The 24,244-nt window shown below is 43.5% G+C and overlaps 1 protein-coding gene across 2 annotated transcripts in view; it reads right to left on the bottom strand.

Moving 5' to 3' along the window:
* LOC112556256 (mothers against decapentaplegic homolog 6-like) overlaps positions 1–9,956 on the bottom strand; it is a 37,345-nt gene extending 27,389 nt beyond the window's left edge. The window contains exons 1-4 of one of the 2 annotated variants that reach the window (XM_025225083.1): positions 8,824–9,956; positions 8,095–8,611; positions 703–777; positions 417–488 (exon numbers count right to left, since the gene is read on the bottom strand). In XM_025225083.1, the coding sequence (XP_025080868.1) occupies positions 417–488; positions 703–777; positions 8,095–8,503 (556 nt within the window). In that variant the 5' untranslated portion in view covers positions 8,504–8,611; positions 8,824–9,956. The remainder of the gene's footprint in view (positions 1–416; positions 489–702; positions 778–8,094; positions 8,612–8,823) is intronic. The other variant, XM_025225082.1, reaches the window with a different exon arrangement.
* Between the last annotated feature and the right edge of the window lie 14,288 nt (positions 9,957–24,244).

The raw sequence follows: 24,244 nt of genomic DNA, 5'->3' as shown, positions 1-24,244 counted from the left end.
CCACAGTGTACCCACTTCTTATTTGATGAGGAGGGAAGAAAGAGACTACTGGTTATGCTTGGAATCTTATCTGCTAATGCTAGTCATCGAGACAACCAGACAACGCAATTCTGCTACTGCAGTATTATATTATTTTTATCAAACACTTCACAGGGGCTCAAAATTGTGAAAGAGGTGTTTTGCACAGTAAAATCAATCATACTTAATCCAATCCTACATGTATTCTTGCCATTTTCCTAAACCTAGTTCATTAATAAGCAACAATAACAGGATAAATCCCACCCCCCCCATACACTAGTCTGTCACTAAAATCCTCCCTCACTTCATCAGCCTCCCTAGGGGATAAATGATCCTCCCCGTCCAATGCACCACCACAGAAACCCACCATCTCTAGAAGCAAGCAGTTTGCAACTTACCCGAACAATCCTCACGATAATGTGTGGGTGTTAGACCTGTCTCTGTAGACTCTGGTACCCGAGTTGCCGGACCTGTTGCAATCAATTTCCAGAATCAGTCATTCAGATTTTGGCACAATACATTAATGAAATGCTGAAGCAGACAAAATACCAGAGTTCCTACCAGATCAGATGTTTCATGGACAAAATTCCCTTAAATGAGTGACTGCTGCTACGATTTGATCTGTTTTTATACAAACTCTAAAAATACTTTGAAGGAAAGTGAAAATATGCATGACTATCTCACCCGAAGCTTTATGTACCCGTTGTAAATAAAGATCATCCACTCCAGATGAACCCAATCCGGTAAGAGGAGGTAATCCTGAAAAAAATAATGTTACAATAAGCAGTGCATGATTCATGCCTCACCATCCTGTAGAATTATACTAGTGGTGCCACCATGTGGAACTGCATAGAATAATTTATCTGAAAGACGATCCTTGCAAACAAGTAACACTTCTGATACTATGTAACCACCATAACTGGCGAGAACAATGGGAAAGAGTGTTACAGAAGGGTGTCAGTTACTTGTCTAACTTTTTTAACTTTCTGGAGTAAGTAGTGTGTGTAGAGGGGAAAAGAGGGTTGGGCAGCGCGTGGTAGCATCGAAAGCGTCTCTAAGGTCTAAATTATTTGATGACTGTAGACAAGGTCAGCGGAGGGTCAGATAATGGCAACCTTTCGGGCACCGAAACCCTACAATGTCGTGGGCACTGTCGGAAACGCTCGGCACATGCTTCAAAGGGGTTACGGGAATGGGGGGGAGAGGTCAGACCTGCCGAGTATCGACGTAGTTACGGGGGTGAGTTGCAGAGCTGCAGCCTAGCAGCTGATCGACGTGGTTACGGGGATGACTTGCAACCGATCTGCGGATCGACGGAGCCTACGACGCTGAAACGTACCAACCGATGAAGGATGGTCACCGAGGGCTGAGGGCTACAGTTTCGCTATTAGTAGCATGTGAGGGACGAGGCGTACACACAGCAATCGAGACGCCGGTCCTCAATAATGGCTTCGAACTTTTACGCATACTACTGCTGAAGAAGTCCAAGAAGAAATAACTAATTTTGAAACGGTTTTTTTAATGTAACTTCTTTCTCGTGAGGAGGTTCCCCCTCATTCTTTGTTGAAAACCCATCGGAAACGTGGAATCGCTAATGTTACGTTAGCTTCAGACATGGCCTCTGGGGTCCTAGCCGGGTCGGACGCTAACATGATGCGCTCCGCTCAAGCGAGACACGTGACCTGTCAGGTAGAAGAAACAAGTACGTCCGATGACCGCTACACAGCTTTGACATGCGGCACAGTGTCAGGTGATTGCACGCGTAATGCCTTTAATGAAGTCGTATTTAGAGCTAACCGAACCTGCTGATGACTTTGTAAAAAAAAGGAAAAAAAATTAAGGACATACCAATCACTTTCTCTGTGTCGTTTTGCTACGCATGAGAGAACAGGGACTGTGTGACGAAAACTTGCATGCAATAAGAGTACCCACCCACTCCCACAATCCCCACCCACATACATGGTGAGGTGAAGAGGGTGGGGAGAGACGGGAAAGTAGAAGCTGGAGCGGGGGAGGTAAAAAAAAAAAAGTTTGAGACCTCTAATGATAAACTAAAGGCCGACTGCCGGGCGCCGGGCGAGCGGTCCACGGGACAGCCACAGGAAGGAGGTTGGGGGCGTCGAACTGCATGGGGGGTACCGGTGTGAGGGTGGTGATGCCCCTCCCTTCTAAAACCGGTCACTAGCGACGTCAACCCGCGTCTCTCTCTCTACCACCACCCAGCAAACACACCTCCTCACGACCTCCAGCGCGCGTCGGTTCCCCATCTTCCGCAACCCCCGCCAGCTGCTCCTCTCCCCCTAGACCCGCCACTGCAGGGTCCTCTTGCGCAGCGCCAACATTCCCACTTGTCTCTCAACCGCTTCCTTATTTGAAACTGAGATAACGAAAAGGTTCCGCTTTTAAAGTGCGCGCCGTTTGAGCCCAGCTTGGACGCCAGAGCCCACTCGCACCGCCCACTACTACAAGACCCACTCGGCAGCCTCGTCGCTGCTCCCAAAGTCTTTCTGGCGGCGTTGGTATAGCGAGATCTGAAGGACCGGGTCAGAGGTCGCAAATGAATCGACATTAATCCGAGTGCTGCTTGCATCAGAGCAGCCCACAAGTTTTTATTCTCCCTCTTTGACACACACACACAGAGTCCTCCCTCAATAAAGCCGCTTTGCTAAGCCTCAGCTTCACAAAAACACACAGCAAGGTTCAATACCCTGTCAACAGTTTACAGTTTTTCATAGTGTGCCCGGTGTATTTCAGCTCAAATAATCCCAAACCCAAAAAACTACCCTTCCCTTGGATGTGAGATACTAAGATGCTGACTTTGGTGATGGTCAGAAATAAAGATGTTAAAAGCCTGGGGACGGCACTTTAAAGTCCATCAACCATTTTATTTTTTAATGTCACTGCTGCTGAACTTCCGTGGTTTTTTAGAAGTCATCTAGACCCGATCCTCACCGTATTCATCTCCTTTACACCAGACTTCAAGCGTACGCTGGACAGACATTGCATCTGGCAAGCAAGCATTCACTGGGAGGAGTAAATAGCCTGACGTGGGAGGCGGGGAATTGGTGTTTTACATCGAGCCAGCAACTATAGCTACATCACACCAATGCCAACCATGTAAACGGATGCCACAGGCAGAGAAAGAACAGCGTGCCCGAGACGAGATCTGAACCCAGGACAGCCAAAGCTGATGACCGTGCACGTGTTTCCTCTAATGCTACATTTAGTGGAGGTTTTTTTTTTTCTCCATTTCTGCTTTTCAAGTTGCACATTATTTGCTTTAAGCTACATTCAGACTATAAAATAGAATGGCTTTCGATAAGAAGGATCTTTAATGTTCTCAATTCTTGAATATTGATTAGCACGTCTAAAGACAAGAGTTTTAATGTATGATGTTCCGTTTAATATAATTTTCATAAATATCTAACACTGTTACATGCTAATAAGAGTATTTTTCAACGGTAGTTATATCGAAAACAAATTGTTTACTAACCAACATGATTTCTACATTATCATAATAGTTTATGTGCATAATATTATATAAATCACCAAAAAATTGATAATGAAAATAGTCTTGAATTTTAATATTTAATGGAAATGCAACCTAACTGTAACATAATCTAAAGTTTAAGTTCATTACATTTGTAAGGGGTTTGTTTTCTTTTTGTTGTTGTTTTTTTTTTTTTTTGGTAAGGTGGCTTGATGTAGATTGAATACCTGCAGTTAACCCTTTTTGGTTCTTATTCCCCCACCACCACCCGCAATGAATCAGTGTAACCTCGGAGCAGTGTTTATTAAAAGCCCCCATGTTGAACCTTATGTAAGTATGTTGTTCCAAGCTGTTCTTACAGTCGGAAGCCATTGCCAGACCAAAACATGACTTCTGAACATCTTTTCTTCTACACAAAAGAGTTCTCCACCGCAGACGAAGCTGGCGGAGTCCGGACCACAAGCTTTGTGCACGCCCACAAAACAACCACGTAGGCGCTCTCAAGGGTTGTCGAGCGTCGAGCAAAGTCAACTCCCCCCTCACCCATTTACCTTCCCCACCTTTTCTTCCCTTCCGTGTCCTCAATGGACGGCCGCAATCCGTGTTTTGTAAAAACAACTATGGCCGTCGTCTGTAGGAATGCTGCGCCGACACAAGACGAGTGGCGTGAGAAAGGAGAGTAGGGGATGTTGGAGGGAGGAAGTGGCAGATGGGTGGAGGGTCGGTGGCGATCAAAGCATACATGCATGCGACCGTTTGAAACTCAGGGGAGGTTGGGGGAAGAGCAGCATCAGCTGAGCACAATACGACGGTTTAGCATCAGAGATGATCTTCAAATGTAAGGCTCTGAGCACTTGATATCAGCAGATTCAGAATAATGTCTGTATGATTGGTGACTGCATAAATGACAACAAAAATAGTTTTGCTTTAAAAATTTGGTAGGTGAAGGAATTCGGAATATTTGAATTGCTATTCATGTCATCAAAGCTATCAAATCATCACAATGCACACATAATGTCCGCTGCATCTTCTTCCATAATGACAAATTCGGAGCAGCTGATTACACAGCTGTAATAAGCTGGTAATTGATGTGGAAAGATAGAGATGCTGACCGTTTTTCTTTTTTTAGAAGTAAAATATTACAGCTGGCATCATAATCACAACACCGGCTACACTCTTGCATTAGCTATTACAAAGGTCGTATTGGTCTGTTTATAATTCTGACCATCACATGAAATGTCTCTGATCTATGATTTTTTACTGGTGACTCTTGCTAGTGGGCCATGTAGTTGTTCCCTTTCCCAGACACCAATCAAAACATTTACTTAATCAAAATTATCAGGTTCTAAATCAATGAACATAGGTAATGAAGACAATGAAGTCACAAATGGCAAATGTGTATGGCCGAAAGAAAATTTCAACATTAATAATCTAAATTTGAAGGCCAATGACAGAGGCAGCTTGTACTATTTGTAGTCATGGAAGGTAGAACTGTCTCAAAATCATGATCAAGACGCATTTTGGAAGCTTCAAAAAACTCTTTCTAAAGGTATTTTTGTATTTTGCTTAATTATTGTATACACATTCTTATCAGTAGAGTCTACACATAAATGCTCATAAAAAATACAAAAAATAATTTTTAAAAAACCTCAATATTTTGTAGCAAATGGCTTTCTTTAATTAGCTTAAAAATAAATATGAACAAATTGGGTTTTATTTTTAATAGCCTATAACTGCGCCATCTCCCAAATCATTTGTAAACTAATTTATTGTATTCACAAGTAAAAATAACCTCGTACAGAAGTAAATGCTTTTCTAATGCATTTATTTCACTTTTGAAGTGCCACCTACATCATTAATCATAGAGAACTGCAGAATAATTATCTCAGGGACATGCTTGGTCTAAGGCAGTGGTTCTCAAAGTATTTTGGACCGCAGACCACTTTACTAAAGTAAAAAATACAGTAGACCACCAAGGTATAGAATAACTTTGTACCGTGAATTTCAAATTTAAATTGCCGTATTTGTTTCATTACAATGCAAAAAGAATGTACTATTTTGACAGTAGTACAGTAATAAGTTTGCATAAAATTACAGATAAGCGAGTATTTTATGCTAACGAGCAAATGGGCATCAACAATATTCAAACTCGTATGAAATCAATACTAGACTAATTAACAAGTCTGGCAATTTAAACTATACTTTGCTGACAAATGATGACTATCAGCCGCGGACCACCTGACATATGCATGCAGCCCACAAGCGGTCCGCAGGACAGCACTTTAAGAACCACTGGTCTAAGGGATGTAATAGTCACCAACTTCCCCACAGTCAGCTTTGACATTAAAATCACTATTGCAAATCAGTAACAAATAATTTGCTTATATCCAGGAAATCTTGTTCTCAAATCCTCAACTTAGGCATATTAATCTTTTAACATAATTTTAAAAAACTCAAAGACACACAACTATTCATGGAAAGTAATCCCCTTTCTGGGAGTTTCCAGCAGTTTTTAGAATTGTACAGTTTTCAACAAGCTGTAATAACTAATTGTTGATTCTATACCACTGAAAGCATCCAACTCTATTTACCCTTTTCTTGTGAAAATTTAATATCATCAGCATGAGAACACTTGAAGGAGCTTCCACTCGCAGCACATGAATTCCCCCCCCCCCCTGTATAAAGCAGACCACAGCTCTTTCTGACCTCTGGTTGTGAATAACAGCAAGGATAGAAGATACCTTGAACTTCTCTTAAAACTTTTGAGACATGAAAAAGAGCAGAAAGGAACTAGTTCCTACATAATGCCTTTCATGATAGGGGGGTGGGACCTTGTTACTCCATCCCCTACCACACACACATACTGTATAAATGGGAGTGAAAAGGTGGTTTCCAAAGTGAATGATCTGACCTCATGATGCAGATTACACAAAAGGTTAAAGGTAATGAACACCCCATCAGCACACGAAAAAATCTTTACTTTTAATCTGCATTACTATTGCTGACCAGACATTTAAATGTGAAAGTGATTAAAGGGTTTATGCATATTGTAGCTTTTACAATCAATGATCATTCAAAAAGTCTATAATGAATCTCTTAAAATGTTTGAAAAACAAAAAGTACCAGAAGACAACAGCTGGTTACAGAAAGTGTGCTGTATCAAAACTGGGAGGAAACCTTATACAATCCTGGCAACACTAATCTCCAAACCATATGTCGACCCTGCTAGACAAAACTAATATTAAGGGAGTGAATTATGGTCTGGGCAGCCAAAACAATGCACATCAGCTGCTGAACAGCCCTGACTTATGCTAACCTCATCTTGATTACACAAGCACAAGCTGCTTTCTTAAAAAAAAAAAGTCTCAAGGTGCAGACAGCCTCTACTGATATAGCTTTAGTGATTTACACTCTTGAATAAAAACTAATAATCAAAGTATAACTGCTTATAAATCTAAAGTGCTATAACTTTAAGCCCTGCAGACCTTCGTCATTTTCATATTTCTTAAATGTGATGTACAGCACATTACACAGCTAAACAAAGCACCTGAAATTCATTCACCAGCAAGGGAAAGTGAAAATGATGGAACCCAATAACTGGTAAGGGCTGTTTGTCAAAAGCATGTTAGTAAAGTGTTCTGTGTGCTGTGCATTATCAAAGTAAAAGGGGAGGTATTTTTAATTAGCTTGTTATGACTGTTTTTCCGCCACAAAGAAACCAGCATTGGTCTGGTCACAGCATTTGTCTACAATTACATGTTTGGTGGGGGGAAGAGAACTAGACTTATCTGTTATCCACACAATCCATCTTCATCCCACTCTAGTTTCCATGTCCCAGAGGGAGGAGCATCTCTGCTCTAACTGTTGTCCTACATGTTTACAGTTACTTTGCATGGCTTATTGGTGTGCGCATGCTGGAACCATAGAAAAAGGTCATTCTGTCTTTTTCCTGGTCCTCCCACTCAATGAACTGCAATGAGTAATGCCCGAAGCTGACCCCCAGCTATAAATACTAGTGCATAATTGAGTGCAGCTCCTTTTGAACTGCTCCCCCAAATCACTCAACAATACTGAAATAAGAGTAAGAACTTGACCCTATGAAGGTAAAAAAGCCGGGGAAGATATATTATTCTTGGAGTACAATGGCCCAAATTAACAACTGTTACATAACTGGGTTATACTGACAACAAAGGACTAAGGTCTAGAACCAGATTACTGTCACTGCACCAGCTTAGTTTATAGGCCCACCAAATTCTCTGACCAAGGATTATGAATGAAAATGGAGACATAGGATATTTTTTGGTTCCTTACAAAAAACTCAATTGTCTTATTTGTTTACATCGTTTGATAAAAGTCTAAATGTGTGGAAATGTTCTACAGACCTGCAAAGAATTAGTAGTAATCTTCTAAAAACATATAATTGTAAACACTCCTAACTGGGTAGGTGTGCAGAAAGAAAACATGGTTCCAGTTGAATTAACACTGCCAAAAAAAATATGCTACTGGTTCACATTTTTAGGATTGTGTGGAAAGAGTTGACAGAAACAGGTTTGCAGATAGGTTGCTGAAGTAGGTTAGCCCCTTACCTGGATCCAAAAGAAGACTCCAGTGGTATGGATTGCAGCAGACATAAGCAGGGTCTACTGATGTCGTTCCACAGCACGGCAAGCGCTTCAGCTGCATTTCGGACTTTAGTCCTGTCGGCCACCGAAACAACTGACAGCACAAGATGTGAGGGGCGACTGACCGCCTGCCCAGGCGCAGCTCGTTCTTCGGGAGGAGCACACAGTCAGTGTTCTCCCCTCCCTTGCTCTCTAAGGCCTGGAGAAGCATCTCCAGCTGCGACTCCTTCAGGCGTTTGAGCATGGACTGGGCCACAGACTTCACTTCCAAGTCTTCGGGACTCTCCTCTTCAGACGCACGGTCGCTTTCATACTGCAAGGCGCGGAGCTTCCACAAGCGCTTCACGAGGGAAGAGCGTTTAGACCGAAACATACAGCATTGGGCGCCCTCTCTCCGCCGCGGTGCGACCACCACACATAGCCACTATTTCCTCTTGACCCCAGAGGTTGCTGTGGCTGTGAATGTAATGGAACCGAATTTCTGTCATAGGTATTAATTAGAGTTTGTTACCAAAAAAAAAAAACAAACAAAAACAAAACACCAATCTCCCATGAAAACTATTAAACTAATTGTATTCTTCTTCTAGGCCGCTAATTCAGGCTCACCTTTAACGACAATATGATCAGTTACATCTAGTACGAAAGTTTTTGTTATGAATGAATCCACTACGATTTAATCAAGGTGAAAAATACCTTTATAACCAAAGCCTGTCTGGCATGTGGCGAAGGGTCGAGGACTGCCGTGGACTTTTGACCAGATAAGATGCAAACACCTGACTGCACGAACGTCGGGGTGTGCGCAGAACAGAACATCAAAGATCAGTTAGGTACACGCGAACGATAATCCAAACTGGCAGGCAAGTCGATCATTCACACACTGGTCTGTGGCAGATGAACCGATCGCGGCCGTGGAAGGACACTGTCACAGACAACAGATCCAGTCACCTTTGGTCAGGCCAGTCTCTGTTTAAACTCGGACAGCACGATCACAAAGGTACTAGGTAACGGGAGGTGGGGGTGGATGGGCAGTAGTCAGGCAGGCGTCTGTCTTCGCATGCTTTCTCAGTAGGTGTCAGGCGTCGCACCATTTATCCACCGGGCTGACCAGCCATCCAGGGCGATGTGCTGAAAGGTGTGTTGACTGACTTAACCTGTGTGATCTAGACCTCACCCGTGTCGGGAAAATAACAGAACACACTCGACGCCATGTATACTGATCAACGCAGACGAGAGGCAGCAGAATGCCAAGAGTAATATCCCTTTGCGGCTACGTCTTAACACCACCCCCCTCCCGTCGCAAATCCCCGAAAGAAGGTGGTAATCTTGTGGCAGTTCACAACACACCCGCATCCAAGGTCGATCGCAGACTGACTGCTTCGCTGTTCACTGCGACTGCTATCCTCGTGTGAAGTCGTCCGCTCATGAAAATCGGGACCGCGGGGTTAAAAATCACTTCTAAGAGCAGGCGGCATGTGAATACCCACTTCAAAACACTGCCCCTGCCTCGACAGCCTGGAGCCGCAGGTGAGAAGCGACTTTCTCGCGGGGGGTGGCAGCTTTGACATTTCCCTTCAGAGACGAATAAATCCTCCACGAACCGTCGCAGTTGGACTAAACTGTCACTGTTCCGAATAAAATTCGCATCACTTGTTAATATGATGGCCTAAGAGATAAATATAAGCTGCGGTTTCGAATCTCAAGACGAAAACACGGGAGATTTTACCAGCCTGTGACCCCTTTCCGTTTTACAGGTTACTCGCCATAGTCCTGACGGTGTTCGAGAAAAGCTGAGCTGCAATTGGTCAAAAGAGGTCACGTGAGCGTCTAGACTTTTTGGCGCGGCGTGGTGTCTAAAAGATGGTTGCGCAAATAAGGTATCGAGTTACTCCCCTTTCTACCATACTTTTTCTAAGCCATTGCCTCGTAAATTTGGTTTGACTGTGTAGGTACTGAACTATTTTCGAGGAAATATGCAGTGTTGTCCAGCCACAGCAACCGTGAAGTATGTGGGCATGGAGGACTCGACTGCGCTGGCCGCTCGGCCGAGGGTGAGGGAGTTGTCTGCTGTAGCAGACGCTTCAGCGGCTGCGGCGCCAGGCTAGAGAGTCCATTATTGAACGAGAGGGGTGGTGGTGCCAGAAAGGAAAGGATAATTGTTCGACCGCAGGCTTGTGTATAAAAGTGTTCGCTAGGATGACAGCCGCGCGCCGGCCGGGCTTAAAAATATTGAATTACTAACAGCAAGGCTACGTTTTATTTGTATTTCATTTGCATCTCTTTTAGGCTAATCGCATCCTTGTAGTACACAATCATACATTCTCGCGGTGTGTCCCGCGAATGACAAGGAAAACGCGTCAAGTCATGTGGATTTCATTACATACTTGTTTGTGTCACATACGTGACTCAAACGACATTTTTGCGACTGGGGGAGTTGTTTTTATGTCACATTATACCTGTGCTCCATTTGGAGGGATCCGGATGATTCGGGGTTTATTGGGCCCACTGTCTGTAAAAGTTAGCGGCTATCAGGTTAGGCGTTCTTTGGAAATGTAACGGTTCTAGAAATTGGTTCAGCAAACAAGGAATAGCGTCACTTACACCAAGGAACATCTGTGGCATGTTAATAAAATAAAACTATTCTTGTCTTCTTTGGCAGAAGCTTATATAACATCAGATGTCGCTTGCCGCTTGTTCCGTTTTGAAGGGATAAACACATTCTTGAAACAAAACTATAGTAGTCACAAGTTTGTTTCGAATTCCAATCCTGGGTAATATTCACTGTAAATAAGTTACAGGTACAAGAAATGCCCACAAAACGCATTTCAAATGCTGTAACCAAGACTTGTATATTAAATAGCATCGTTATTTCGGTTCCAGCCTGGCGAGAGGCAGGTTGGCGACAAAAAGAGGGAAAGTATCTCCTTTAACCAAAATAAAGATGGCAGAAGTACAGTAGATAAGAATACACGAACTCAAGTTGCAGTTAATATTTGGAATGAAACAATGCAGTATTTAATAAATTTCATCTTCGCAATAAAAGTAGTCTGCATCTGCGAAGCGACACACACTACGGCAGTAAACCGATTGTTGATATTGTCGGCTGTCTTTGCTTCAAAGAAACATCAAAGATTTCAAAACACGCACGCACAACACACAAACAAATCTTTTTTTTTTCATCAACACCTGCATAAAAAGAAGTCTTACATATAAAGCGTGTAGTACAAATATGTGAGTTACATAAGTTACCCTAACGATCGAGTGGGCTTTTTGCTGCGAGCGGGTGTGTGGGCTGACATCTACCACACCATCACCACTGGGACTGCCACACTCGTTCAACAGCGTCTGCCCGTGGATAATAAATGTCGCGCCATCCCGACGTTTGCAGGCCCGATACCTGCTGTAAATTTTGAATGTGCATGTCAAGCACACACGTACTCATTTACAGTCTGCGAATGTGATTATAAATATTACCCTCCTCTTTCTCATGTGTGCGTTAGTGTGTGTGTCAACAGACAGCTGTCAACTCGTTCGCCGTGCACGCCGCAGTGGACAGCAGACGGTCCAGTAGTTCCCCTGTGTACCGCACGTCATCCGCAGCTGTCCAGCCAGTGTGACAGGAGACGGTCCTGCAGCACGTGAATACAACATCCTGCAACAAATCTGCGAGTAGGTGGGGGAGAGGTGCAGGCTGCATCGGTGCTTGACAGTTTGCACACCTGGAGCAAAGGTAAAACAACAGCTGGCTAAAAAGACGACAGTACTGCGGAGATACATTACGAAGAGTTAGCCTGATCCTAGATGAAGTGGACATCCATATTTATAAATAATGCCACCTATCCCCGCGCGCATCACACACACATACAAACTTTAACGGTACAGTGAAGCCGGACTAGATTGTCGACAAACGATCACCATATTGGTTTTTGCTCTGGCAGGATCTGTTCCTGTGCCGACCCAGTCTGCAGGTCAGTCGCGTGACCGTTGCGCGCGTGTCTGCGATGACTTCTCGAGGCAAAGGTCAGTCGCGTGATCCTGGCAGTTGTTTCCGCAGTGCTTTCTCGATAGCAGAGGTCATCGGTGTGACCCGTCACTTTCCGGTTGGAGGCTCGTATTGTCCACCACCGTCCTGCGGTCTTAAAGCGCTTCACACGACTGACAGCGACCTGGACAGCTTTGGCTGAAGCACGCACGCACGTGCAAACACACACACCCAGTCTTACTCCCAAATTTACGTGCTTGCTCTACTTTTGTGCCGGTACGACTATTTACTGTTAGCAGGATGATTCTGAAACTATAAGGACAGTAACTACACTTACTTAGGTAACAGTGTATAAAATATTGACATTTCCTTTTTTTACTTTTATTTATTTTTTGTATAGCACTCACTTAACATGGGTTCATTTGGTTCCCCAACCTCCTGCAAAGGTCTAAAACCGTATAGTTCAAGACCCATATACAGAATTACCTTTACACTAACCACCGAAAAGAGTATAAAAATAATACAATGAACCAAATCAAGACACTTTATTCTTCCTTTCACCTATCTCATTCACCTTGAAACAGAGCGACGATGAAAAAATCTACTCAACAATGCAATGAAGATATTGGGAAAAATAAAGTTTGGAAACCTTAGCACTGTTGTAAAAGTTTTTAATATATTCGACCAGATTTAACTGCCATCCTACGCCAGGACCACAAAGTCCCTAAATCCACCACCATGGGAAAAGCGCCCACCTCTTGATTTTTCCCCTCGAAAAAAACGAAACACACGTCAAAGTTTTATTTATCTTAATTCACGTTTAAAGAGCATTTTAATTTTTATTAAATTTACATGATTAATGAGTGTAGGAATTTTTAGTTTGTTTGTTTGTTTGTTACTGGCCCATGCTATCTTCAAAACATTCTTCCATTCCGATGAAAGTAACCCAGACTAGGTTTTACACAAGGCAAAGGGTCCGCTGTGAACCGTCTCTCCGTATGGCATGCTGGGACCTGACATCGTGAACATCAACTCACCACTTCTGTAATGTCTACGACCGCAGCCACCACGCCCTGTTCTACTCACTAGACGATCTCTGTCTCACACACCTACCTTTATGCTCTAACACGGATGTCCTTTCATTATCGCGGCATAAGTTCCGGTCTCACTGTCACAATGATCGTCCCACATTTCGGAATTCATTGACAGGCCCAAGAATCTACCGAACCCCACCTGTTGTTATTGTCTTGCGTACAATCGTTCAAACATAGAAACAAAAGATGGACTGACTATTCCATTTGCTGATAAAGAGATGGACCAGATGACATGGAACTGGAGACTTTGTATAACCTATCATTGTCCCTTTGGATCATGTACTTAAGGCAGTTTCTTCAGCAGTTTCTATAGACTTAAAACATTTTTTTCAGTCTTTCCCACTGTTGTCAAAAATCTTTCAGACACAAATAAATCCACAACTCTTGTAGTTCACCAGGCTGTTTTTTTCCACGTAAAAGTGTAAGTATATGTATTTATGACTATACTGTAACAACATACATGAAAAACATAAATAAAGACTTCCTTTTCAGTACCTCTGTGACGCAAATAGGACTGGATAAGCTATCTTCTGTCGTGCGCCAGACGACAAGCCTACACTAAGGGTCTGGACTGAGGTGTCTGTCTACCTCTTTGTTTGCGATAACTTTTTTGTGGGCACAGTCTAACGTAAATATTTATACATTCCACCCAACCTTTTTTTTTTTCTTTTTTAAAGTGTATTTATGATTATGACTGGAGACCATACTCGACAAATATCAAGGGCTCCCATCCCGCACTTCTGTGACGCAAGCATCGGCGGGTAGGCTATCCCTCGTGGTGCGGCAGACGACATACGCTTGCGGTACTCTGCATGGAGGCGCCACTGTCTCGTTGTTTGCCGGCGAGTGTCTGTTAATTGTGATTACCAGCAAATGCCGCGCAGCCTTCCCGGGTTTCCAGAGTCCCTTGCTGGAGGTTGACCTGCTCCTCCCGGCTCGTGCCCTCCTACGATCCGAAAATGGGCCGAGATGGTCTGCTGTGGTTCTTAACGGTTTGCGGTTGTCGTTATGGTGCAGGTGTAGGGGTTTGAAGGGGCTCGGGGAATCTGTTTCGAGACAGTCTGCGCTTCAGAAGCGTTCATACAGAAAATAACAGATGAATAAAATGTCTTATCGGTCACTCTAGGTGTTGACGGTTAAAATTTCGTACTGAGTTTTTCCCTCCCTATGAACAATGATTGAAGTAAAGAGACAGAGCAAAACTGACTTTGTTGGCCAGATTCCTCAAGCTCTTGATTTGTTTGCTGAAAGTTTCGCTCCACACGCCTATAACCGCTGCAAGTAATAAAGACCTGGCATGGCTGACTTTGTTTGAAGTCAACTAGCCGCCATTTTGAACAGGTTAGGCAATACCACACACTGTAGAAGAGTACAGTAAAGTCTGTGGGCGATCCTGTCAGTATATGTGGTGCCCTGCCAACATATTTCCATATTTTTCTTAAACTATTATTTTTGAAAGTTATATTAAACCGCTTTAGCTCTTCGATTTCAAAACTGACGAAAAAAGGTATCAAGGTTGACCCATGACCTTAACGTCGTAAGGGAGGTGCAGACACCGAGCCACAACAACAAGCCGATCCCAGTTGGGGGTCTGTCGCGGCGGTCAGGGTTTGTCTGTCGCACCCCTCTTTCCATGCAATACATTAAACTGTCAAGAATCCGGCGACCATCAGCTGACACGCGTCATCCATGCAATGCCTCCCTCCCCCTACCCCCTTAGGAAACAAAATAAGATAAGGAGGCTTTGTGAGCATAAGTTTGTGAGCCTCCGAGGGTGACCTCCCAGGATGACCTGTTCTCCATCTCCCTCCCTACCGAGTGGTTGTTTTCTGTCTGCCTCCTACTGATGTCGGGTAACGCACCTTCTGTCTTCTGTCCCCGCTCTCTGCATCTACTTTAACATTTGATTCTTTAAAGGGGTTGCTGCTTGGGTAGGGGGAAACGTGAAATTTTAACTGCCTGGCTTGGACTGCAAGACTCATCCTACCCACTCTTCCACTCCCTCACTCACATCCTCACTCACTCCTGTATATATATATTTAGGGTGGGTGGGTAGAAAGGAAGCTTTGCTCCCTGACAAATCTGCTCAAGAACGCTCACTGACGTCGAATGAAAACAAAGAATCCGAGACGAGGTTACCTCAGATAAACTTGCGGGCTATATTTATTGGGATTATTTCAAGAAAAAATCTGCTCAATCATTTGTATGGTAAGACGATTCTGCCAGAATGCTGCACGCAATGTTTGATTATTCAGAAGGGGCTTATCGTGATGGAATTCCTCCGATGGACCTCTTCACCCAAAAACACATTCTTCCACACTTCCGTCTGTACACAGTTCAGTGGAACACAGCTTTTTTTGAGCAAAGCAAACAGGGAAGATCACTTTCTAGTTGGAGAAGGAGAACGAATGAAGATCCGTAGGCAATGTTGGGAAAGTAAAATACATTTTGATGTAGCAAGGTCAACAGAGGATGTTCCAAACTGGATTCAGAGGACAGCAACCAAAGATAATCTTTCATAAGAATGAAGACCCCTGTGAAGGCGCAACAAGTGACTCCTTCCATTTTCTTGAACGTTGGCAACAGATAGTGATTATAGGATATTACATATAGGTCATTGCCCACCGAATGGTCATATTTCCAAGCAGATGAAAAGTTGGCACCCTTACCAGCCTGTGTCTGCGGTCTAGAAGAACAAACACATGAGCCTCTCCCGCAGAACTACGCCTTTCTGAAGGCAGACAGAGATAGCAGCACGGCATCCGGACACGCCTCGAAGAAAGCTGTGTGGGAACAAAAGAGACCTGGAAGTTTGGCCCCGAAGTACACGTGTAACTTACAGTGACCGAAAAGAAGTCGAAGAAGAGTGGAGGATGTTGTGTAAAATAGTAGTATGCGTTGACCAGACGATGAAGAACGACTGGGGGACAAAAAAAACAGAAAGAGGTTCGTGCTGGGCCTCGGCAGACTTACGTGTGATGCTGGATTGCATGGTTGCACTTGTCATGCTTTTCGGCCTAAATTTAAAAAAAAAACCGTCCTTGGCTAGTGTGCGTGTGAGGTCCTGAAAATGAGTCTTTAGTCAACGACCCCAAGCGGCTAGTCCAAACTTAGGCCAAACTTAGCAAAGTCAACGCACTTGAGATCGGTTATTTAAAACTTATTTTCAAGATCTCATATGCAACCCAGCCTTTTCTCCCGCCCCTTCACTCTCTCCGCCCGCAGCTCCCCGGAAAACGAAGACAAACTTTTATCGAAAATCGGGCGTTTCCGTCATTGTGTTTACCATGAATGTAACTGCCATGTCTCACAATCGCTGTGTTAGTGGTATCAGATGAAAAAAAAGAGGGAATGAAGGAACAAACCTTTGCCTTTGCCGCCACTGACTCGTCATTATCAACAACACAAGAGCAGAGGCAAACACGATCAACACAGTCAACCAACCACTTGCGCGAATGCCAGATATATCTGTCCAGACGTGAACAGTATTAATCAAGGAAATTAGCTGAAGTCAAGATGACCTGGTATATGTGTTATGTACGGTTTATATATTTTTCGATATTTATTATAAGCAGACGATAACTAGCTTATCTTACAGTGTCTATCTCTAGTCCCATTTCACCATCTATCCCACACATCCCCACCCCATCATCCACAACTGTCGCTTCCCTGTCATCGAATCAGTAATGCCGGCAAGTTTTACGACAATCTTTTTACGACTTCTCTCCCGACTTTCGGCTACGACGCGACGCTGCTGCTGGTATGGTCCTGATGAGGTCAGAACTTCCACCAAAGATAATACAACATACAATCACTGCTTCCACGCAACCAAGCAGTACTAAAAAGCATATAAACGACGACCTCTTGATGATTAGAATGTTCCTTCTCCTGCACCCTTTCGCCCTCCTTCGTATCTTATCACTCCATCCCCCAGCTTCGTCTTCTTCTCATCGCGATCTCCTCATTATCTCCTTTGCTGTCTTTACATCCTCTCCATCGCTTCTCGTTGCTTCTTATCTGTCCTTAGTCACGCACACACCCACGCACACGGCCAACCATGTACCACCCACCTTACAGGCACACACACGCACGGATACCTGCTTGCAGTCATACGCTCGGGCATTGTGTTGTGAGGTGTGAATGCATAATGCAGAGAGAATAATTGTCCAAGAAAACACAACATTCATAAAATCCAACAGAGACAGCTATGTCCATTACCCTGTGTGGAAGGGGAGAGGAAAGTTAAAGTTCGTTCTAGTGATTACAGGGCAAAACGTCCCACGTACACGACTGTGTGCCACCCGGTGAGCAAATAAAGGAATAAAATAAAAATCAAGATGAGTAAACAAGAGTGCAATAATGTAAGCATCTTTCACACGAAAAAACCACTTTAATCACATGGTCGCTTAAGTGGTTAAAATGGGGGTAATGGAGCAGGGGACAGGTGTTCCTTCCTAGTAAAAGCCAGGTTTGATTTTCCCTTTTTAAGTTTATTGTTTTAAATAGAGTTAGTTAAAAATCATTGTATTTCAGTAGTTTGACAGTAAAAAAAAAGGACACTTTGAAAAAAATGATCATGTCCTATTTTTAATTGTATTCCACATGGCATTGGTAGTGAGTCTGCTTTCAGTATGTGGTTCAGTCTTTACCAGGTGCCCTGTTTCCCTTTGTCTCTTCTATCTGTTGCTGTGTGACGAGCTCACGTTTCATTTGTGTCTTCTTGAAACTTGGTATCTCCAGTGGCTGCTTCTTCCTCTGGGTGAGATCTGTTTAGTATCTCTTCGAAGTGTTCTGCCCATCGGTTGAGTTGATCTCCCTCTTTCAGAAACCGTTCCTGTCCTTTACTACCGTCGTCTGACTGGTTGTCATGAACCAGCCTGGTTCAAGGTAGGAAAAACAGGACCGAAGCTGATAATAAAACTGTAAAGGGGCGCAGCGGTCGCCCTGGGGTGATACCAGACATTCAGTTGGACATTAGGGGTGAGAAGGTATATCTCTTCTGAGAATGGCGGCCGCTTACGTAAGGGGGCCGTAGACATCGCTTCAGGGGTACGTCCGTTAATTGGAAGACAAATATTTACTCCCTGAGACCAGTGTTTGTTTTCGTTGCCATCGACTGGACACCGGTGCTGGCTAAGGAAGCTAGACGGGTGTCGCGACAGTCGGATGTTGACATGGCCGACCATGAGAAAGAGAGACAGTATATATGGCCAGGTATCCCAAGTATAATGCAGGAGGATGTGGTCACTTTAGTCAAAGTTCGATAGCGCCAGAGCAATTAGAGGTAGTTCAAAGAAGGTCTAGTGTATATAGGTTAGGACAGAGCTGTAGTCGAGGCTTTCCTCGTGTTCCAGCAATGATTTTCAGTCGCAGGCAGCAGGTTTGAAAAAGGGAGACCCTTTCCGTTTAGAACGCAGCACTACCTGCTGTTAGTGTAGAGGAGAGTGCGGTGCAGGTAAGAGGCTGGTTCTCCCAAACGACAAGCGAAGGAGCCACCTGTGTTCCGGCAGTAAGAAGTGCGAGGCAGCGGCTGGTAGACCCCACCGTGCCACCGGTCCAATTGTGGTCGTCGTCAGAGGACAGCTGACAAATCATCGTTGCTGTTGAGAATCGTCGCTGCCGTCCATTGCTGGAGGCAACTGTTGTGGAGCAGCGGCAGGAAACCTCGACAAGAGTAGTCCAGCAGTGGTGTTTGTGGTGTTTGTGTTTGTCGTCAGTTGTCTTCTCCAAGTAACCCAGGGCAAGGTAGCCGAGGGGTGCTACCCGTTCCAGCGTAAAGGAACAGTTCGTGTCCCGGGGACCTACCAGGAACGGACCGCGTGTCCGGATGTGTGTATAGACATTGACAAAGACCTCGTTATCTTCCAAATTTACTAATCTGTAACTCTCGATGTCCCGACCTGATGCCGGGTCGCTTTAAGTTAGTTATCTGCATGTTCGATTTCAAACCCGATTTCATATCAACCTAATTTTGCTTTTCTTGCTTTAATAATAATTTTCAACTGTCTTGTCGGTTGTGTTTGCACACGCGGGTGAAAGTGGTTACCAATGCGTACGCGTGTGAACGTACGAATAGGCGGGTGAGTGAGAGGGCAAAAGTCTGGTGAACGAGCCAGCTGAAGTGTTCATTAAGTGAGTTAGGCCCATCCCTCTCTCCACCTCATTCGTCACACTAGTGAATCATCTAGTCTTGGTAATCTTATAAACTGTTTCGGTGTCAGTTTTTTTTCAGCTTCGAACTATGCTTTTATTATCAACTCTTTCTTCTCTCGTCTTTTGTAGCCCGATCACAGATTTACTGGTATCTAGGAAAATGGTGTTTTCCCAAATGAACTGGATCGTTGTTGTTGGATCTTTCAATCTGCTTGAATCAACAAGTCGCTCACTGTTCCTCTTACTTGCTCTCTTCAGTTTCAAATGCAGCTTGCACGGCAGAAAGTGATGGTCTCTATTGGCGTCTGCTCCCCCTCTTCCAGGGACCTTCTCCATTTCTGGTTGATATTTACATGGTCGATTTGGTTACTGATTCTCCCGTCCGGCAATGTCCAGGTCAGCTAGTTTATAGTCTTATGTTGGAAGATGGTGCCGCCAATCACGTCCACTCTCTAGACACAGGTCCACGAAATCGTTGTCCATTAACATTACTCTCTCAGACCCTCTCTGTTTCCACGCAGGGGTTGGGACCAGACAGGGTGGAGTTTAAAATTCTTACAAAAATAATTCAAATTATGTATTAATTCACCACTTTCGTTGTTTAGTCGATTTGCTTGCTCATCAAGAAATATGCACCAAAATTGTAGCAAATTTAATAGACAATAGGGATAAATGCGATACAGATTAATAAAATAACTTGGAGGAAAAGTAAACTGATACTGCAGCGGTTAACAATTTCCACGCACGGCACTTAAAGAATGTGAATGAAAGCAATTTAAACTTTCATTGCTCTATTGTATAATAGGATAATCCTCAATTTGCACATCGACATTTTGTGGAGTGAAAGCGAAAGGCAATGTGGATGTTGTTGAAGCACCACACTTAGCTAAAACTACAGGCGCCAATCGTCTGATGTGAATGTTCACGTGACACTAGTCACGGCATTTTCGTCTGCCCTGTTCTAGAAAATTCACGAGAAACAAAGTTAGGCGTTTGAACTTGAAACTGAATTTGACTTGCTAAAGATGTTTTGACGATTTTATTTTTGTGTTTTATTTTGTTTTTGCTTTTTGTAGACGTCTATGTAGACGAAGTTCAGACACTTCACACATAGCGATGAGCCGACACCAAACCCGGAGGAGCTCAAACCGACACTTGGGTTAAAGGTCACATGCATGCATAACTCTCTGAAAAGGCGAATAACCTTCATTTATGTCTTTCCTAATCTGTTTATATCGTTGAGAATTAAAAATATATAAAAAATAAGAAAAACTAAACGACAGTAGTGAAAGATGTCCGGCTTTTGGGGAATAGGGAGAAACATGCTGACAGTGAACAATGTTCACATTCCTTCCTTCTCAGCACCTTTGTTGAGGGGGCAGGTGCCCCTCGGTTCCTACGCAACTGAAAGAATGTCCAGAATAGTAATTATTATAAATGAATGTGTGTGTGCGTTTGTGTGTGTGTTACACGAAAGCTGAGCTATGATTAAGTTGGTACACCGTAGTTTAGCGAGGGCCCGCGACGGGCCGACTTTACGTCTGCCGCCATTCATCATCCACTGATGGGCTCTCGAGGCTCTGTTGGGGTTGTAGTAGACACACATTTCTCTTCACCCTCGAGCTGCCGGGATGTGGTGTGAATCGAAAAAAGAGAGTGTGTCTAACACAGTCAAGTGAAACATCAACTGCATGCAGCCGCAGAGGATGGACTCCGTCGGTGAACAATGTCGAAAAAAGCGTGAAGTGTTTGGCTTTGCAAGTTGAAGACTGGTTTATCTTCTGGGTTGCTCCACTATCTGTGGATTATGTTTGCATCTCAAACGAAGTTACTCCTCCTCCGCCTAGTTCAGAAGCATACAAACTATTTGAACTATGACTCAGAATTTAGAAAGTTATGTAACCCTCTTCTCTTTCACGGGATCAATCACTCAGTAAAAAGAGAGAACTATAAAGGGATTTAACATATATATAATAATAAGTCAGCAATGTTCGGAAATATTCTACCATTGATGCTCAGGGTATGTTTTTAAGAAAATGAATCAGCTTCCTGTTATAAGTGGCAATAGAAACAAGCAGTATACATCTCCAGCAAAACAAAGGTCCACAAAAGTAAGAACAGAAGGAGAAAGTGTCACAGACTGAGGTCTATAATCAATTATGCGTTCGATTCTTTTCCTTGACTGATATCGCTGTTAGGCCAGAGTATCGTGTCCTCATCTGGCGCATTCGCCAGCACAGCGGCGCCATGTTTCGAGACGCTGTGACTTCCGGCGAGACCTGCCGAGACCTGAGAGCATCGAGACGTGCGACATACAGACACGACTAGTTGTCTGTCGAAACTCCGGTGGTAGTTGAGAATAACTTCCAGCTTCTGTGCGAACATTGACTGCTGGTGGTCAGTACAACCTCCCGCAGGAAGAATCTCGCAGTTTTGTGCCGTTCAATTTTAAAAACAAAAATCTTACAAAGACGCATGTATGTTCTAGGACACATTTTGCTGCTTTAAACAAAACAAGATGTAAACTCCTAAACATTACACACAGTAGAAAGTATTTTATGGCTCAGAACAGGTGCTTCAAATGGATGAATGCATGGTCTCATAAATGTCAGTTACATTGTTTTATGTGTTATTAAAAAGGTATTAATAAAGTTTAGACAATTTGGATCATTCAAGCACGCACTCCCGTACTTACTACGTAATATAAAAATGCATGTATGGACGTGAGTGTTCTTACATGAATTTGCGTCCCACCCACTCACCCACTCATTCATAAAAAGAACAACAAAAACCTCCCACTCGAAGAAAAAAAAAAAAAAAAATAAAAGGAAAGAGACTCAACCGACCATTTGAAACGGCAATAAGGTCGCTAAGGGCTGCCTGTACTGGCTGACTGAGAAACGAACCGGAGCTTTGCTCTACAGAACTCCGGTATCCTGTCGATTTTATCACAGAGGACAATAGACGTGGTAGCCGTGTTACAGTCCCACAATCCTTTGTACGTGCCATCACTGCAACTGGCATGCTCACACATGGACGTGCTTGCTAACATTATTCGAGTATTTGCCAACAGTACTCGTCCATTTGCCGACATTATTCGAGTATTTGTTAAGAGTACTCGTGTATTTGCCAACCTCGTTTGCAAGCATCTGACGAACACTTACAATGAACTGCAAAGGGTCGCGATCATGGCGTCGGGGTTGTGACGTCACAAAGTGAAAGTGGTGGTGGTGGTGGTGGCAGCTCGCAAGAAGTGACGTGTCCTACAAGTTAAATATTGTTACTACAGGTAAAAATCAGGTAAAAAAACTTTTTTCCAAGGCGAGCAATCTGTTAGCAGTTTTCGCTCAAAGAAGAAGGAGAGTCACAGCAATGAGTGGCTGAACAGACTTGCTGATAAATGAATTAAATGGAGGGGGAAGGTGTTGTTGAATTAAGGTAAATATTGGCTATGCAACTGTAAAATTAACACATGTAAGTTGATGTTTCTATATTTTGTTTATTTTAATACTTCAGAGTAAAAAAAGGACAACATAATGAAATTAGGAATTTTAGAAAACCAGTATCTGCTGCAACTCGAACAGTCAAGAGGACAACTGGAGAATAAAATAATGTCAACTAAACGGAAATATTATTTCTCTCATAGTCATCACCACCACCACCTACATCTCTGACATCTTATACCTGGGCGGTTCGATGGCGCAACAGTTAACGTCTGTCACCAACACAGTGAGGATTGGCTGTCCTTGATTCAGATTCTGTCTCGGGCACACTGTTCTTTCTCTGCATGTGGCATCTGTTTACAGGGTTGGCTGGCTGGCTGCCTTGCCGTGATATAGCCTTAGTTACTGGCTCGGTGTAAAACACAAATTCTCCTCCCCTTCCCCTTGACATCTTGCACCTTGGTACGTCCACTACAATCTCCAGCGCGGTGCACGTAGTATGGCACTATCACGGTTTCCCATGTACAGTTGCCATTTCTTTATGTCCACTGACTCTCCCTCCAACAAAAATACCAGGCGATAGAAAGAGAGAGAGAAAGATTTGTAAGCAGCTGCATAGACGGAACAGAAAATTCCTTTCTTACAAACATTGTTACCGCTGCGAGTGAATATTTTTGTGGAAGGGTGAGTGAAACTTTGTCAATGAAGGAAATGAGGCTGCAGAGTCATCGAGTGCGGGAAAACGGATAAATCTTGTCAGCCAATAATGGATAAAACTCCAGAGTAAGAGAATGGGAGAAATTCTGTCAGCGCAGAAAGGGAGACAAAGAGTTACGTTCGTAGAGTGCCCCGCCCTTTGTGGCGGCATGCTGAGCCTGTCACGCAAGGCCAGGACACAAAGACTAGGGTAACACACACTCCAGGCGCTCTTATGACTTCTTAGAAACCCTCATGGCCTGCAGATCAGACAGATACCATATACTTGCCTGACTAAGGTAGCACGTTCATAATTACATCAAACATGTTGTCAACATTTGTACAACTGGACAAGTTGCCCGATCTAAATATAAAACCGTGTTGGCAGTTCAGTATGCCAAGGGCTTTCCCTGTGGTGACAGTCTTTATTATTTTTGGTAAAATATTCTGTGGAAGTATAGTATTTAAACTCTACACTTTATACCAAACAATTTATACAATCTGCTATGACATTTTAAACTGATGGTTGTGGACTTCTTACCAGTTTTGAGAGATGACCTCGGAGAAAGTAAAGTAGTTTGAACTCCAGATGTTATTCCCCACCGGCACAAAAATGTATTTCTTTATTATTATTAATTATTATTAATTATTAATGAATTTAAGATCGAAAAGTAGAACATAAAATAGAAGCTTTGATTTGGTATTACAAACTGTATTTAAAAAACAAAAACAATCAGATGCCGATATCC

The sequence above is a fragment of the Pomacea canaliculata genome, linkage group LG2 (genome assembly GCF_003073045.1).
Source record: "Pomacea canaliculata isolate SZHN2017 linkage group LG2, ASM307304v1, whole genome shotgun sequence".
NCBI classification, from domain to species: Eukaryota; Metazoa; Mollusca; class Gastropoda; order Architaenioglossa; family Ampullariidae; genus Pomacea; species Pomacea canaliculata.
This window is presented reverse-complemented; position numbering and strand designations above follow the sequence as displayed.